The sequence below is a fragment of the Fundulus heteroclitus genome, chromosome 8 (genome assembly GCF_011125445.2).
Source record: "Fundulus heteroclitus isolate FHET01 chromosome 8, MU-UCD_Fhet_4.1, whole genome shotgun sequence".
Taxonomy (NCBI): Eukaryota; Metazoa; Chordata; class Actinopteri; order Cyprinodontiformes; family Fundulidae; genus Fundulus; species Fundulus heteroclitus.
The window spans coordinates 28,948,505-28,965,440 of NC_046368.1; the positions used below are offsets into that span (position 1 = coordinate 28,948,505).

General features: G+C 41.6%; 1 protein-coding gene across 1 annotated transcript; it reads left to right on the forward strand.

The window, feature by feature from the left end:
* The first annotated feature begins 319 nt into the window (after positions 1–319).
* On the forward strand, positions 320–16,185 carry kmt5aa (lysine methyltransferase 5Aa). The gene is made up of 7 exons (XM_012869639.3): positions 320–581; positions 5,551–5,704; positions 7,105–7,372; positions 9,281–9,368; positions 10,244–10,303; positions 10,524–10,714; positions 11,598–16,185. The coding sequence occupies exons 1-7, from the start codon at positions 573–575 to the stop codon at positions 11,806–11,808; spliced, it is 981 nt and encodes a 326-aa protein (XP_012725093.1). The 5' UTR covers positions 320–572; the 3' UTR covers positions 11,809–16,185.
* Positions 16,186–16,936: the final 751 nt, after the last annotated feature.

Sequence of the window (16,936 nt, forward strand, 5' to 3'; positions counted from 1 at the left end):
GATACAACAACCACGAACACTGCACTAACAGGACTACCGAAGAAACAGTTAATTAAAGTGTTGTAGAGTAAACATTTAACAGGCTGTGAATTGTCCAAAAATAATAATAAAATAACTAAAAAATTGAAAGTTCCGGTTGTTATAGAAAAGTGGGCAAAATGATTTACTCAGGGGACATTTAATGGCTTTTTTACAGTTAAAATAAGCAACAAAAAATATCCAGGCGGGGCTTGGGAGCTAAAGGGTTAAGCGTTCAGGACGTAAACAAACGCGTTTCCAAACACACCGACATTGCCTCTGCGGGCCGACAGGGGGCGCTGACGTTCCGCCTGAGTGTCATTCATTTCCAGGCACAGAGCAACATGGCGGAGCGGGGCCGTATCGGTTGAGCTGGTGCCAAACACCCGTGCAGCAGAAGTGCATTAGGACACCGTGGACCTGCGCGGCCGTGGCAGGAGAACGCGGCCTGTGGGAGTGGGCTGAGGCCAGCTTCATAGTGGGTATCCGTCGCCCCCCTCCCCTCCCAAACGTGAGCCGAAAGGCGAGCAGGGAGGCACGAAAACAACTCGGACATGAACGGGGTAAGTTTGCCTGTCTGGGCATCACAGGCGAGAGGTTACACAAAGCTAGCCAAAGTGGGGGAAATGTGTCTGACACATATCCAGAGTCAGGGCCGTGACGCGTGTTTGTGTCCTAGAGGCTGTACGAGAAGCGGCCTGGTAGTTCAGCCCTATTTTTCTCATAAGTTTGTGTTTCCAGCAGCTGGAGAAGAGAGCTTTTTGTTACGGAGCTAACGGCTAGTTGGTCGGCTAGTGAGGGAGGGATGAGGAGGGGGGGGGGGGGGGCACATGGTTGTCAGCCCGCGGCAGAACCACGATCTCCGGCGTCTAACAGGACCGAAGGCAGCAGCCGTGTCCCGTTTTAAGGTGTTTCGCCCTTTAACGACGAGACACGCCTAGGCTGGAGCGGAGGGCCCGTTTGAGGCTTCTGCTGCGGGTTTAAAGGGACTGAGTGGAGCGAGTGGGTGTGGATCCAGCGTGGTCCCGTCCCCGGAGCCCCTCCCACACAAAGCTCAGCCTTACCGACCAGCTCCACACTGGCTCCTTTTAAGAAATGTATTTAGAAATGATTCGTAAAAAAATATATATGATCGCAATAAACGGTGTTGGGCGGGTTCAGATGGGCAAAAGTGAGTCGCATAAATTAAATACACGGGATCTCTGCCAGGGGAGAGAACTCCAACCTGATGGCGGTTCTGCTCCATAAGGCATGTGGCGGTACGCTGCGGTGATGTCCACATAAGTTTGATCGGCCTATTTAAATCATCTATTCTAAAAGAAAGAAAAGAAATGTGCTTCAGATCCAGAAGTCCAACAGAAAATTTAGGGATTGGCAAGATTTTTTTTTTTTTTTAGCATTTATTGGTCCAAAAATAAGTTGCTACATTTCTAATCTGATTTCTTATGCTCAGCGAGGTCCATCGAAACAGGAGCTGTCGGTTCATGGATTTTTTTGTGTGTGTTTTGGTTCACTAAGTTTCGCTGCTTTATTTGAGAAGTATGCCCTCGACACTCGGTTGGGGCTCCTTTAGCTTTAGTTGCTGCATCAACGCACCGTGGCATGGAGGTGACCGGCCTGCGGTCCTGCTGAGCTGTTCAGAAAGCCCAGATCGCTTCGATGGCGACCTTAAGGTCATGTCCACTGTTGGGTCTGGTGGCGTTTCTCATCTTCCTCTCCACAGCACTCCATGCGTTCGCTATTTGCTGGCCAGTCGAGAACAGTAGAAACCGCGCTCATTGGACCAGCTTTTGGTACCTTTGGTGGTACGGGGCAGGATGCCAAGTCTTGCTGGAAAATGACCATTTCCTGGTAGATGGCCGCGTCGACGATGGGCTCCAGAAAACCCCGTGGACCGACACCAGCGTGCCACATCGACTCATCACTGATGGTGGAAACTTCATTCTGGGCCTCAAGCAACGTGGATACTGAGACTCTCCACTCTTCATCCAGATTGTGGGACCATCTGAAGCAAGAGCTTTGGACCACCGAGAAACAGTCGGGCTCTTTTTCTATCTGCCCAGGTGAGATGCTTCAGATGTTGTCTGTTCAGGAGTGGACTGGCACAAGGAAGGTATCCCCTGTAGCCTGTCTGTAGGATTCCTGTGTCGCCCTGGAAGCTCTGACTCCACCTCAGTCCACTCTCTGTGAAGCTCCCCCTGATTCCTGACTGGATTTAGCTTGACAGTCCTGTCAAGGCCGCTGTTACCCGTGTTGCTGGTGCACCGCCTCCCGCTACACTTCTTCCTTCCACTTGCTTTTCTTGGATAAATCACTCAACAAACATCTTCTTTAGCAAAGAGCTGTTGTGGCTCACCCTCCTTGTGATGGGTGTCAACGAATAACTTCAAGTCAGCAGTCTTCCCTTTTTTTTTCTCTCTTTTTTTAAAAGGAAATTAAAAAAAAAAAAAAACATTAAAAATGTTTTTTTTTTTTTTTAAATGGTGTTAAATGATGTTCTAATGTTCCAAGACACTGACTTTTAGGTTTTCATTATCTCTAAGCCGTAATCATCAAAGTAACCAGAAATAAAGGCTTGAAACATTTCACACTGTGTGCCGTCGATCTTTCAGTTTCACTTTCTGAAATCAGTGAGAAAAACATCGACCTGTTAAACAGAGTTGTACTTTTTGCCGATGGTCCCGTGTGCATCTGTAGTTTCTAGGGGGGGTGGAGAGGTGTGAGGCGTGAAGGGGATGGCTATGTTGGCATAGAAGGTTGTTTGGGATGAATAAACTAGGGTGTTGGTCATTCTCAGACCCCTACACCCTCAGTCCTCCTCATAAATGCTTTGCTGTGTCACACCTCATGTAGAAAGCTAATTGTAACCATGATAACTAACTCTTACCCCTTCAACTAAAACCAAATGCTGACTGGATTTAGTGTGACCATACTATTAGGGCTGCTGTAATCCGTGTCTCCCGCTACACTTCTTCCTTCCACTCAGTTTTCTATCAACGTGCTTGGATACGCTGAAACGTGTGGGGCAATGGAAACACGGTGTCTTTGAATTTAACCAAAACGCGAGTACCGTTATGTTGAAGCCCAAATACAAGTTAAAATACAAGTTAAAATACAGCTAAATGGAGTAAAACATCGATAGCGTTCCTTAAAACAAATGTCTGGGTGTTATTGATGATGCGGTCAGTTGGAAACTTCATTTTAGGTAATAGAGAATAAAGGTTTTGGATTTAAATAAAGCCAAACAGTTTTACCTCAGTTATTGTGCAGAGATCTACGGCGCAGTGATTAAACACCTACTTTACGGCCTTTAATTAAAGTAGAAAGGAGAGCAATGTGACTAATCAGCGAGGTTGGCTGTGCAGATCACACAAAGCCACTACTTCATGAATTAAAAAGAAATAAAACGTATTGACTCGTTAGACGGACAAACAGCCCGTATCCTGGTTAAACCCGCAAATAAACACCAAAAAACATTCAAACTTTTGTTTTCTTTTTCAGAAACGGGAGTTTCTAATCTAATGTTTCAGTCTGTGGTGACAAACCATGACTGTGGATTTAAAGCTAATAAAGTCGAAATCACTCTACAAAAGAATCTTCTTTACTGGCCTTGAAAAGATTATCTATTTCATTACTGTTACTATTATTATAGTGTTACTGTTAGCAATACTATGATGTCAAGGGTTACTGTATAGAGAAATATAGATGGTGCTTTATTGAATGTCTGTGGAAAGAACAAGGACTGTTGTGAATTGGCACTACAGTAATAAATTGATGTAGATGAGTCTAATGTAAAAGCTTCATTGGGAGGGGGATCTATCAGTGGCAGTCAAAGATGCTAATTACTCCAATCTACAACTACTAATAAAATCAAATGAGCAAAACAAACTATATAGTCCTGTTTTTGTTTTACATACACCTGGCGATCTGCTCTGGTCGGTCATCAGATACAGAAGAATCCAATCTTTACTCCCGACTCATCAAATGCACAAAAACTAACAATTTCCACCTTTTTTCCATCTAAAGATCGATCTTTTTATTATTTCAAGGATGTCATTGTTGCTCTTCTTATTTTCCTGCTGAGTTTGGGGTTTTTGCTTTCAAATTACATGTGCACTCTTGCCAGTGTTTTTATTATTTAAGTGAAAGCGCTATGCAAATTAATGCGTTATTATTTCTGCTGTTTATAAACCATGCGATCCATTCGCAGCGCAAAAGCAGGTGTTTTGATTTGGTTGTAAAATTTATTTCCTTCACTTTCTGTTGGATTCAACATTATGCCACTGTGTTATTGTCCATAGAATAATAAAAAAAAAATAGAAATCTGTAGGTCTGATGACAGAGAAAATCCGAACTCGGCCAAGAAAAGGCAGTTTAGTGCATCTGCTTATTTTTCTGAATGGCGGGTTCAGCTGTGACAGATAAAACAAGCTAGTTTTGGCCGTGCTCCTCTAAAATGTTGACAGGAGATAAATGGCATTACTTCAGAAAGTACACCTGACCCAGAATGATCTGCTGCAAGCAAGGCAGTATCTGACTAGAACTCTGTGCTGGGATATAAAAGCAGAATATACAACGGAGCACCATCATGTGCTTGGATTCCTTTTCAAAACAGAAACGGTGAAAATGAAACTGAGCTGCAGGCTGCGCCTTCATTTAAAGAGCCGGTGTGGTTCGGGTCTCCGGTGGAAACAGAAAGTCGGGTCTACCCAGAGGATTTGTCTTTTAGGCGGTGACCGGCTGAGATCTGGAGCATCATGGTATGATGGACTTCCTTGTTTGAGCTGCTTTATCTGGCCGTCGCCGTGTCTGTTTACGTTTCTCGGCTGTTTGTGGAGCTCTCCGTCTGCGGTCGTGTGTTCCCCGGGTGGAATGCGGTCGGACCAGGTTCAGATTGGGTCATTCAGGCCCTCTTTAGTGCTTCTGAGCTGCATGCAGCAGATTGGACTGAAGCAGGCGGGAGTCCACCAGTGGACTTTGGAGGAGGGGGTTCTTGATTGGATTATTTGTCATGAAGGAAACCTTTTCCTGCTGTTTTAACTATGGACAGGGTGCCACTGTTGCTCTTTTATTCTTTACTGAATACATTTTAACATCGCCTACCAGTGTACAGCCTTGGTTAGTTGGACTGGAAACCGCTCTCCTTCCCTGGATTGATAACTATCATTAAGCACAAATAGCACTTTGTCTTTTAGCTTAAGACGTGACAATGATCCACATTTGTGAAGTGAAGCCTTTTTTTTTTTTTTTTATCATTGTGCTGGTGGCCTTTATTTACAGTTAACAGACTAGAAAGGAAGCAGAGAATGAAGGAGGGAAAGAGTCAAACACCAAGGTGGCCGTTTTACCCCGGAGTCACTTCCAAACTAAAGAAAAAACATTCACACAAACCTGAGGGTACAGTGAAAATGAGTTAATAGAGACAATATATTTTCATGGGCTGTGTAGCAAAAACATGCAGTTATACCTCCACTATGTGACCTCCTCCTTTCCTGTTAACTGCAGGAGCACTAACTGACTCTCCCTCCACAGGACATCGTCTGCAGCTCTCACTCGGTGACGGTGTTAACCTGCACCAAGCCCAAGTCGGCCGTCCACGATGAGACGACGAGCGTCAGGCTGACACAGGCGGGGGGGAGCTCTCCCGCCGGCGCCCCGCAGCACGACCTTCCAAGTCAGGCAGACGGTCAGCATCTTTTTTCTCTGCCTGGTGTCCGGCTGATGAGCTGATATACGTCTAGACTTTTCACATACAGTACCTATAAAGTATTCACACCCTTTAGATGTTTCAGCATTTTGGAAATGATCAGTAATATTTGACATTTGTGATGAGAGGGAAAAAAACTTATATAAAGTCAACATGGAAACACATTTTTTCAAGCAAATGTATATCAACTAAAAATATATAAAGAGAATGAATGTATAGATATTAAACCCCTTTAAAGGGACGGACCTCGTTCAACAGAAGTCCAGCTAATTGAGGCCAGCAGGGCCTCAGTCAGTGAAACAGAGATTCCCTGAGAGCTTTTGATGGCTGAAGTGTAAAAACGATTGTGTCTCTGGATCGTTAGTGTTTCTGCTCCAACGACATGAAGACAAAAGGACGCTCCAAGCCTCTGAGAGAAATGATCACTGAGAATAAGTCCGGAGGGGGCTCCCAAAAAAAGTTCCTGCTTACTAGAAATCAGATGGATTTTAGTCTAATTCCTCGTTGTTCAACAGTTCCAGCTGTACACATAGAAGAATGAGACAATAAAAGATTCAGCTGAATGTATGTGGGAGGATCCAGTCAGAAAGGGGTTTCTGCTTTTTGGTCCTCAGACCACACGCTGTGATTAGCAAACGCAGCACATCTTCAGAAACACACCGTCTCCACCCTGAAGCACGGCGGTGGCAGCATCAGGCTCTGGGAGAAGATGAATGCAGAAACACACCGTCTCCACCCTGAAGCACGGTGGTGGCAGCATCAGGCTCTGGGAGGACATGAATGCAGAAACACATTGTCCTATTCTAGAGGATAATGTGATTTAGTCAGAACCACGGCTCTAGAGGAGATGTATCTTCCATCGTAACGAGCCCAAGCATACAGCCACACAGAAATGGTCCAACCAGGAGAAGGTTCTGGAGAGGCCAGATCAAAGCCCAGGTCTGAATCCCATTAAGACTTTATGGCTGGACTAGAAAAGAGCCGTTGATGCTGAATCCCAGAGCAACCTGACAGAGTTTCAGCTGTTTTCTAAGGAAGAAGGGAGGAAAACTGCAGCGCCATACGTGCCAAACCAGATTTACACACAGGCTTAGTGATTGTACCAGAAGATCCATCGACTTAATATTGACCTGAAGGGAAGAAATATTCAAATATTGTATTTTTGATATTACTTTGTAAAAATCTGTTTTTACTTGACCATTTATAGTTTTTAAGATGAAATATTCAAAAGGGAGTGAATAGCTCTTATAGGCATTGCTAGATCAAACAGGCTACTGCTTCTAATAATTTTTGTCCTTGTTTTGTAAAAGTTTTAATCAGCTGATATGGGAGCAACATGTTTGTCTTCATGCGCTCTTTATTTCTCTCGTTCCACACAGGCAGGACATCAGATCCCATCTGCGCCACGCTAAGAGACCCAAAACTGGATTTAACGGCGACGGGTAGCACCTTCAGCCAGCGTACGCTTCCACAGCTCTTCTGCACGCAGAGCTGCCTTCGCCCCCCTCATGAGAGTCCCATGCCCCTCGGCAACAGCTTATCTCACGCTTACCTCCACGGTAACAACAAAAATGGCGGCGCGCACCACGGAAACCAAAGGAGGGGGGCTCGGGCCAAAGTCCTGGGGAAGAAGTCCACAAGGAGAACGTACGCATGTCCTGCTTATGCTGCATTGGAATGTCATACGATCATTGTACTAATGAAATAACATGGTCCGACCCGTAGGTCTTTGGGCAAACTATGGGCAACGCAGAGAGGGGTCACATTGCGGTATACTAATAAATTAACAGCTTTTTGTGTTTCTTGAAAAGCAATTTTATATATGAATTATTTAAGCAATGTGTTTTTCAGCAATTATGTTTGGGAAAACACTTAAATAGCTCAAGTCAATACACTGCAGGAAGCAGAATGCACAGAATGTGAAAGGATTTAAAATAGTCGCTGGTTGTTTTCTTTATTTTTCCCCCCAAAGCACAAAATTAGTAAAGAAACAAATCTCAGTTACATACAGCATGAGCTGAAGTGAATATGGAAACGTTGCATAGTTATTCCCAGGACTATAAACTAATTTCTATAAAATAGGGATGTACAATAGGGATGTTTGCTAATGACATGGTTTATCTGTTTCAATATTCAATGAAACAATGTAGCAATATTCAATGCTAAAATTAGGGGCTGTTTTACTCTAGTTTTCAAATAAATCTGCTCTACATTTGATCAACTGGTTTAAAATGACTCAGATCACAATCACCGTAAGACCAGGATGAAAACTGCAATTTCTAGACTTGTCAGAGCTGGACTAGATTTGTAAAACAGGTTTACTTGGAAAACCTTTCAATAGAAACAAACGACAACAAGGGAATCCAGTTTATAAGCAAAAAAGATTCAAATAGTTTGGATTCCTCATTATTCTGGGTGAACCGTAAGAGCAAATTTTTATCAGAGACTTTGAGATGAAAATTTTAAAGTACCTTGATCAGGTGAATACTTTGAATCGGATCAGGACCTCCCCTTTAAAACCTATGCTATGTTATATTGTTTTTGAGCTTTTTTAGTTGGAAATCCCTTCAATTACCCAAAGCTGTGCTCCTACGAACACAAACTATTTACCTTTTTAAACAAGTCCTCAAAGTAAAAAATGTGAATTAGTCACATTTAATGGTCCAAGTCGATGCAGTTTAGCCAGGTAAGAAGCTGGGAAAGAGTTGAGCTGACTTGTTGGTGATAAAGACTTGTTACTCGGGAACTTGTTACCCCTATTTTTCCTCAACAAAGCCATTATTTGGTGTCTATGAGCCAGAGAAAGGACGTTTTCAATATTGGCGCAGACAGAGGCCTGGTAAATTTATATAAAAGACTCTCCCATCACATTGCGAAACAGAAAATGAGCGACGAGGAACTAGAAAACCCAAACTCACCACATCACCATGGATTAGCCTTGCTTGCTGTTTTCTTTAGCTGTTGTTGTTGAACAGGTTGAGGGAGTCAATTTTAAGTCTAAAACTGCAATGATAATATAAATAATCATCATTTTCTTTTTTAAATGAGTGATTAAAAAAAAAAAAGTAAATCAAACTCAAAACGACCAAAACTCACAATAAATGTATTAACTTATACAAATATTTCAAAATGGACAAAAAAGGTTAGTTTTGTTTTTGCCAAAGATGAACAATGCACCACTCGTCCTAAAATGTTAAATGTGCATGTGTAACCCATCAATTGGTAGATTAATTGGCGGAGCTCTAGTCAAACGGACCCAACAGATAGCCCATTAATCAGTCAACGATGCTTAATCCCATCATGGTGCTCTTAAATTCTCCAGTAGTTGAAGCCATCCCAGAAAAACTGGGGGTGTCTGCTGTGGTCCCAGCTTTCTGTTTCAGGGGAGAGCAGTTGAGCTTTTTTTTGTTGCTCTGTTCAGTCCAGTGTTTTCTATGTTAGGAATGAGTTGTGAGCAAAGGTAACAGTTCTAAGTATGTAAGATGTAAACAATGTTATAGTGGGTGACAAATTATTCATTGTTTTATATTTTTGTGTTTTTTTTTTCCCCTAAAGGGAAGGAGGGAAAAACTCTCAGAACCGAAAAGTTACGGACTTTTATCCAATAAGACGGAGCTCAAGAAAAAGTAAAACAGAACTGAAGGTAAGGAGATGCTGCTCTGACTCTAAAGAGAAACGGGGATTAGCTGCTACATCAGTTTCAACTCCTGACCAACGGGGTAGAAGACATTTAAAAACACTTTTGGGTTTGTGGAAACTGTCCACGATCTTTTGTTCTCCTTCCTGTTCATAATTATGCTCCATGTTCTACTTCTAGTTAACGTCACATAATCCTCTACAGTCACTGAGTCCGCGTTTCCAAAGTCTAATACTTTTGTCAAACTTAATGAAAAAAGGAGGGAAGTTGTTGTTTTTTAGAAATCAGAACTAAATTCGACTCGATGAGGCTAAAGAGTGCAGAGCAGATAAAAAGCATGTCATCATGCACTTTATTTGAACTACACAAAGTTTGTGACTTTATCAGTCTACCACCACTTGTTTTGATTTTCAGTAGGTTAAATCATTGTGATTATGAACCTCCAAGTCTACAAAATAATAAGTCAGCCAGAGTCCTGACCAATACTAGGAAAATGGCTCAAGTTACGCCAGTCCTTAAATCTCTGCGATGACTCTCTGTTTCTAAAACAGCACATTTTAAAATCTTGTCCATAGTCCATGAGGGAACAAATGGTTTTTGGCCTAAATATGTCAGAGTTGGTGAACCATGGGGACCCCTCAGGTCTAGAGACTTGTTTACGCTGTGGTCACAGAGCGGAGGCAGTACTTACCCTGAGATGTGCAGAAGCTCATTGCTGTTCATTAGTTTGAAATTACCATTAATATTTCTTGGTTTTCATATGAAAAGTCCTACTATTGTTCTTTTGATGTGTTTTATGTCTTTAATGTCTTTGTTCATTTGTGTTGCCATGTGGATGAATGGTAGTAAACAAATAAACCTGTCTATCCTTGCCTCACCAGTGGGAGCAAAAGAAGCTCATTGACGATCTCATCACCAATGGGATCGAGGAGGGAATGGAGGTAGGATGAAATTTTCTGTTTTCTAACGTCTGCAGAAAAGCTTCACGCAGCTATTTGCACACAGGTTTTCCGTGCAGGTGCAGCTGTCATCCTGTTCTTTTCATGACATGGCCTTTCACGTTTCACCTTTAATGTGGAAAAAACACGTATTACCAAATGTAGCTGCTGGTGTTAAAAAGTGCATGGCGTGTGTCATCACGGAGAACATTCCTGTTTGTAGGTTCAGCACATAGAAGGAAAGGGCAGGGCGGTGTTTGCCACTCGGTGTTTCCAAAAAGGCGACTACATCGTGGAGTACCACGGCGACCTGCTGCAGATCACCGACGCTAAGAAGAGGGAGGCAGAGTACGCTCAAAACCCCGCCACCGGGTGCTACATGTACTACTTCCAGTACCTCTGCAAAACATACTGGTAGGATATCAGTCTTTCATCTATGCTCTTAAGATTCCCAAAATGTGCTCACTGTACTGTGGCTAAATGAATTCAGCCTATATGATGCCTTTAGTTTGCTGTGAGCTAGCACTGTCTAAATGATCTTATGGGGATTTTTGTCCAAAGTTGCACAAAAAGCCTTTTTATAAATGTTAAATGGGCCAACAGATATTTTATATTAAGGATTTAGTAACTAGCAAGATGATTCATGTAGACAGAACACAGGAATCAGCAAATAATCCAAAGTGTCAGTCCTACACAACAGAAAATGTTTTGTCTTTAGAGTCTTTGTTTTGGTGGGGGGGGGGGGGGGGGGGGCGTTTTAAATTTGTCTTTTAAATTAAGTGAAACTAATTGTTAAAATATAATATACCTTTAAAATTTCCCTGATTAAAATCCTGGATCAGATGGAGGCTTAAGAGAGAGAGAGTCTTTGGGCCATTGCAGTACTGGAACTTGACGATAGTTTAAAAACCATAATAGAAACATTTATCAAAACAATAAAAATAATATAATTAGAATTGAAGAAAAGTACTAAATACATCTAAGTAAGAAAAAGATTAAATAATACTGACAAACATAAGGGAAATAATAAGGATGCTAGTGATAATTCTGATCATTGGGGGATGTTGGTCATGCTGCATGTTCTTTTTCTTACCTGCACAACTGTTTACTTCCTGTTTGTAAAGCAAACAAAAGGATAAACGGCATTAAAATATCACCTCTAATCAAAACTGTCAAATTGACTTCATGTGGTGAAAAAGCATTTCCCCCCTGGGCTTAAACTGAAGCGATATTCAGGTTTCTCCCGATGATGCCGGAGCACTGATGTGGGACTGGTTTGTGTTTCTTGGTGCGGCAGCGTGGACGCCACCAAAGAGACGGGTCGCATGGGCCGGCTGATAAACCACAGCAAAAACGGGAACTGCCAAACCAAACTCCACGACATCAACGGAGTCCCTCACCTCATCCTCGTCGCCTCCCGGGACATCGACAAAGGCGAGGAGTTCCTGTACGACTACGGGGACCGCAGCAAAGCCTCCATCGCTGCCCACCCCTGGCTCAAATACTGACGGGACGCGGTCAGCAACACTTGTTTCTTCTAGCTAGCGGACACGTTGCCTTAGAAACAGAATGTGTGCCCCTTCTGAGGAGGCTGGGGGGGTGTTAGGTGGTGGGGTGGACCGGGTACCGATCACATTTCAATGAAGGTCCGTCTGCCTCGTCAGAGGGGCCTGTGTACTTTTATTTATATGTGTCTGAAACATTCTGGTTGTGTTGCAGCACATTTCTTTTGTACATTTTGTACTCCCTGAAGACCAATGCCTCTACAGCATGCAGGCGGTAGTTAATGCTCAGCGTTTTTTTATACGGCTTTTTTTTCTTAACTTCTCCCTAGATACTTAGCAATACTTCCCCTGAATGGATTTTAAGCCCCATTTGGATCCACAAGCATCATAAGATCCACGGTAAAATGTCTTTCTACGAAATATATTCTGCTCAAGTGGACGTCAGTCACGGGAACCGTTTGTCGCTGTTAGTCGGCGCCCAATAGTTAACCATATCCTGGTTCAGTTGGCATTTTTTATTAAAAGCAAAAATGTTTTGGTGAAAAAACGAAATGTAAAGCAAGCTTGTGCCAACTCTGAAATGCCCAGTATGAATGTATGTCTTTCCTTTTTTGGGGGGGTTTTTAGATAATGATGTATTTTTAATATCAAAGACGAGGCTCACATTTGAATTTAAAAAGTGATAAAATACAAGAATTTCTGCGAATTCTTGTAGAGTCTTCTGCTGTAACTGCTTGAATGCAAGTGTCTGTTAAGATTTGATTGATTAAATATCTACAGATCTTTAGCCGATACACTGCCCCCCCCTCCAATTAATAATACTTAAAGGAAAACTATTCATAACGCACCGTTTCACATTAAAACGGCACATTTTAATGTCTTTTATTGGGATTTATGTGGTAGACGGAGTAGTGCATCAAGTTAAGGGGCAATAACTTTTTTCCCTTCAGGAATAAAAGTCTGAAAAGTGCGGTGTGCTTCTGACTCTTTTGGCTACAAGTGTTTTTTGGGGTGTCTCTACCTTTTGCAAATCCAGAAGCTGACATTTGTGATTATTCTATGCAAAAAAAAAAAAAAAAAAAGGAGGTAAAGCTCAGTGAATTTGGATTGTTTGGTTCTGTACTCTGACTGGACTATTCAAATGATCTGACCCCCTGCAGGGTTCCCTGTAGCTGTACGTTTCAGGGCGTGTTCCTGCTGGAAGGTGGAAGCTGTCTCTATAGCTGCCTCCGACACGATTCCTTCCAGGGTTGCCCTTTGTTTAGCTCCAACCAGCTTCCCAGTCCCTGCTGCTCTCAGCCGGCCTACGGCACAATGCCGCCGCCACCATCTTTCACCTTGTAGACGTTCTCTTTTGGCATCACCTGACAGGAGGAGACTCTTCTGCATCTTTGCGGTCTCCCTCACACGGCGCATGTTTGTTTTCCATAAGAACCAGATTGGTGGAGTACACAGCTAATAGTTCTCCAGCCAACAGATTCTCCCATGAGAGCATCTAATCTCCGCTGCTCCTCCAGAGTTACCTAGGGCCAGCTTAGATGCACGGCCGTGTTTGGAATTGCAAAAGACTCCCATTTTTGGCTGATTGATGGGACAGAGCTCTGTGAGACGTTCAGTGGCTGGATGCCGTTTTATAACCGAACCCTGCATTGATCGGTCTCCCCGACCTTCCCTCTGTGCTCCTCGCTCTTCATGATGCCCTTTGTTCTCTAATGTTCTCTAACAAACCTCTGCACCCAGAAAACAAAACAGCTGGATTTTATTTAGGGGTATCAGAATTAAGCGGGCTGAATACAAAGCCACACCTTACTTTTTAGGCTTTTAGTTGTAAAAAAAAATATTGTAAACTGTCTTTCGTTTTCCTCCTGCTTCCTGATTTGTACGCCACTAAAAGGTTTGACGTAGCGCCTAACGTGCGTCGTCACATAAAATCCCCATAAAACACATTGAAGTTGGTGGTGGTAACATGACGAGATGTGAAAGAGATAAAAGGGTGTCAAGCTGGGTTTGTTCTGTTTGGCTCAGTCTGCTATGTTGTCTAAGGAGGGCGACATTTACCAGGAACCAGAGGCTTTGCAGAAACAATGATCAACATCCACAGTTTTTGATCTAGGCCACAGATAAGTTTTACAGACGACACGTTTGGTTTTAACGACCAGACGTTATCGGCTCATTGAGCATTGGAGGTACTAAAGTCAAAGCTTTCAGTCCTTTTGTTGTTCCTAAGAGAAGACTGCCAGCAGTGGCGTGTCTAAACTAAACTATAAAACGGGACACACTCCCAAGTCATTGTACACTTTACTCCCCCCTAGCTAGTTATGTGTTTTACAGATGGGTAAGAAAAGCTTGTTGGCAACCTTCTCAGAGGGAAGGAGCAATAGGAAGACTATAGAGAGTTTAAGAATAACGTAAGTTGGTACAAATAAACTTAATTGGATGCAAATAAAACTAGAGAATTTAAACTTTTTAGCGCATGAATGAATTCAGTATGAACTAAAAGCTCCATGAATTTTTATGTGGGGTATTCTCGATGCTTAGATGTTTTACATGTAAAGCTGACCTTTTTTTAACATCTCCATCCCTATTTTTGTACTAATTTAATGCATACTGTAAGCAGAGTTCTGCCAGCGCCTTGATCAAAGAACTAGCAGCTGCTTTGTTTAGCATTCTTTTTTTACCTTCAGGAATTTTAAATTGCTATTATTATGGTAAATTTTCTCAAATATGAGTTCATTCTGGGTTTTTTCTTCCCCATATATGTACTTAAAAAAGAAATGTCATGATATTTATATGAATCAATGTTTCCTGATGGCTAAAATCAACAGGAGTATTAAACAAGTTTAAAATGATAACAGATTTTTATGTAGATCTTGGGATACCGTCAACAGCTTTTTAATTATTTCTCAAACTAAAGGGTGTCTTCAAATGTAGGAAAACCAAACTCGGAGAGTGAAATGTTACGTTTGTTCGGGTTCCAATATTTCTCTAACAGCGGATCAAGTCACATTTGTTGTGCAGTGATAAAGAAACCTGGGTCTATATGTTACATTCGTTGTAGGTTCTGTTGCATACGTTAAGTTATTCAACTAACAGTGTCAGTGTTATGTTTGTAAAGTTCTAAGGAAATCAACAATCTCACTGGCTATTTAATAATGAAAAGGAGTTTTCCTCAAGAGGGTGCATTTCTCTTAGCTTTCCCTTTTTCCTTATTGCTCTTATGGTACTGTCATTATGTTGTAGATCTTTAATATAGACGGACCCCAGGGCTCCTTCCTCAAGAAGAGAGTTATGGAAAATCAACTTAATTATTCAGATCAGTAGTTTACTTTGGCTCAAGCTACAGCAGTAAACATGTAGCTTAGCGTAAGATCACTGAAAATGGAGAGAAGCACCTAGACTGACTTTAGAAATGTGTCGCCATTTGCCTTCTGAAGACAGAAACTACATTTAACAGTCAGCAGTTGCTGAAATGCAGCAGAAAACACTTATTTTACACCAAAAAAACCTACCAGTATAATAAGCCAGTATACGAAATATAACCGCGCAAGAATTTGGCCTAGTTAGCTGCAGGAATGCTAGCTTTTGATTTTATTTATTCGTACAAATTGAATTGACAACTTTGGGATGAATCTGAAGGAGCTATGTGATTGAAAGGGTTTAACACGTAAACGTTAGAGCTGTAGCTTCTTAGCTAGCTTTCCCGTTTGTTGGCTTAGCTTCAATACGAGATTGAAGACTCCGCTGGTTATTCCTGTCAAAATGTTTTACATTTACTATTCAATTTTAGATAATGGACAAATTGAAAATACTCTAACATGGATGGCATTTATCAAACTTTTTTTTAACTAGTGGTAAATTGATGGCTCCTATAGAAAGCAGTTTTTATTAGCTGTACCTTTTTTAGACCTTCTGCCAAGACAATTCTATAAAATAAATTCACAGCGCAAGTACATTCACATTTACATATATATATATATATATAATCTCCAAAGTATTTCTCCAACTCTGACATTTGGTTTTCTGTTCAGCCAACATTTTTCTTTCTAATTCATGATAAACTTCCCCCAAAAGCTATCAATGTTCGCACCGAGAGGCGAGTCAAGAAATTTCAGAAACTGTCATTTCCTCTCTAAAACATAACTTATATTTCAGAGGGATTAATACTTGTGTAAAATGTTTTAATATGAATCTTTCTAAGCAAATACATTACGTTGTCATTATTTTTAAGAAATATGGCACAGATGCAATAAATATCCAAGGGGTCAAAACTGACTTTTTTTCACAGTTTTAAGAGACAATTTTTTGTTGTTGTAGCGCTGAAGAAATCTTAATGCTGGGATTCAAGCATTAATGAATAAAAGATTTAATATGCAACTAAAAGGAATGATGACTGCTTTGTTTCTTAATCCACGACCACCAGCTGAACTTGATTCACTTCTTGTTGTGTCTGTTCGCCCAGTGAGACAGAGACTTTAGGACAATGGGCTTGTGACAGGAAGGGCAGCAAAGAAGCCATTTCTGTTCGAGAAAACCCACCAGGAAGTTCACGGATGGGTTTCAAAGTGCTGGGGGAGCAACTTTCTAAACGACGCAGACACAATTTGTTGAAGATCTGCAAATTTTCCAGCATAACGAAGCTCAAGGAAAATATGGTTTCTTGAAAAAAAAAATACATTTTGGACTCCCCAGATGTTCAACCTGAGGTCAAATAAACTTTAGTAGTCATCTTAGAAATCTGTAGCAAGTAGAATTGTGAAGTGAGCTTTTAAAGCAATGTGTACTCTGACTGAATACCCTACCAAAGGTATAAATATACAGAAATGTTCCCAGGGAACAGTTTTGAAACGTGTGAATGCGCTGGATGTCCTGCCTTCTAGTGGGCCAAATCAGCTGCTGTTAAACTAATTCTCTCAGCCCACCCTGCTCCCACAAGTAAAGAATGAAGACTAGGTCACCTTCCAGGAAGAGTAGAAATAAACACAGCTGTTGTTTCCAGAAGTAGATCCTTCCAGGTCTTACTCTCTACAAATATGAAACTGATCAAACTTGGTGTGGAGGAGAAAGTACAGTAAATATTATTTTGGACACATTTCACTTTGTGGATGAAAAAAATAAAAAAATAAATCGGCAT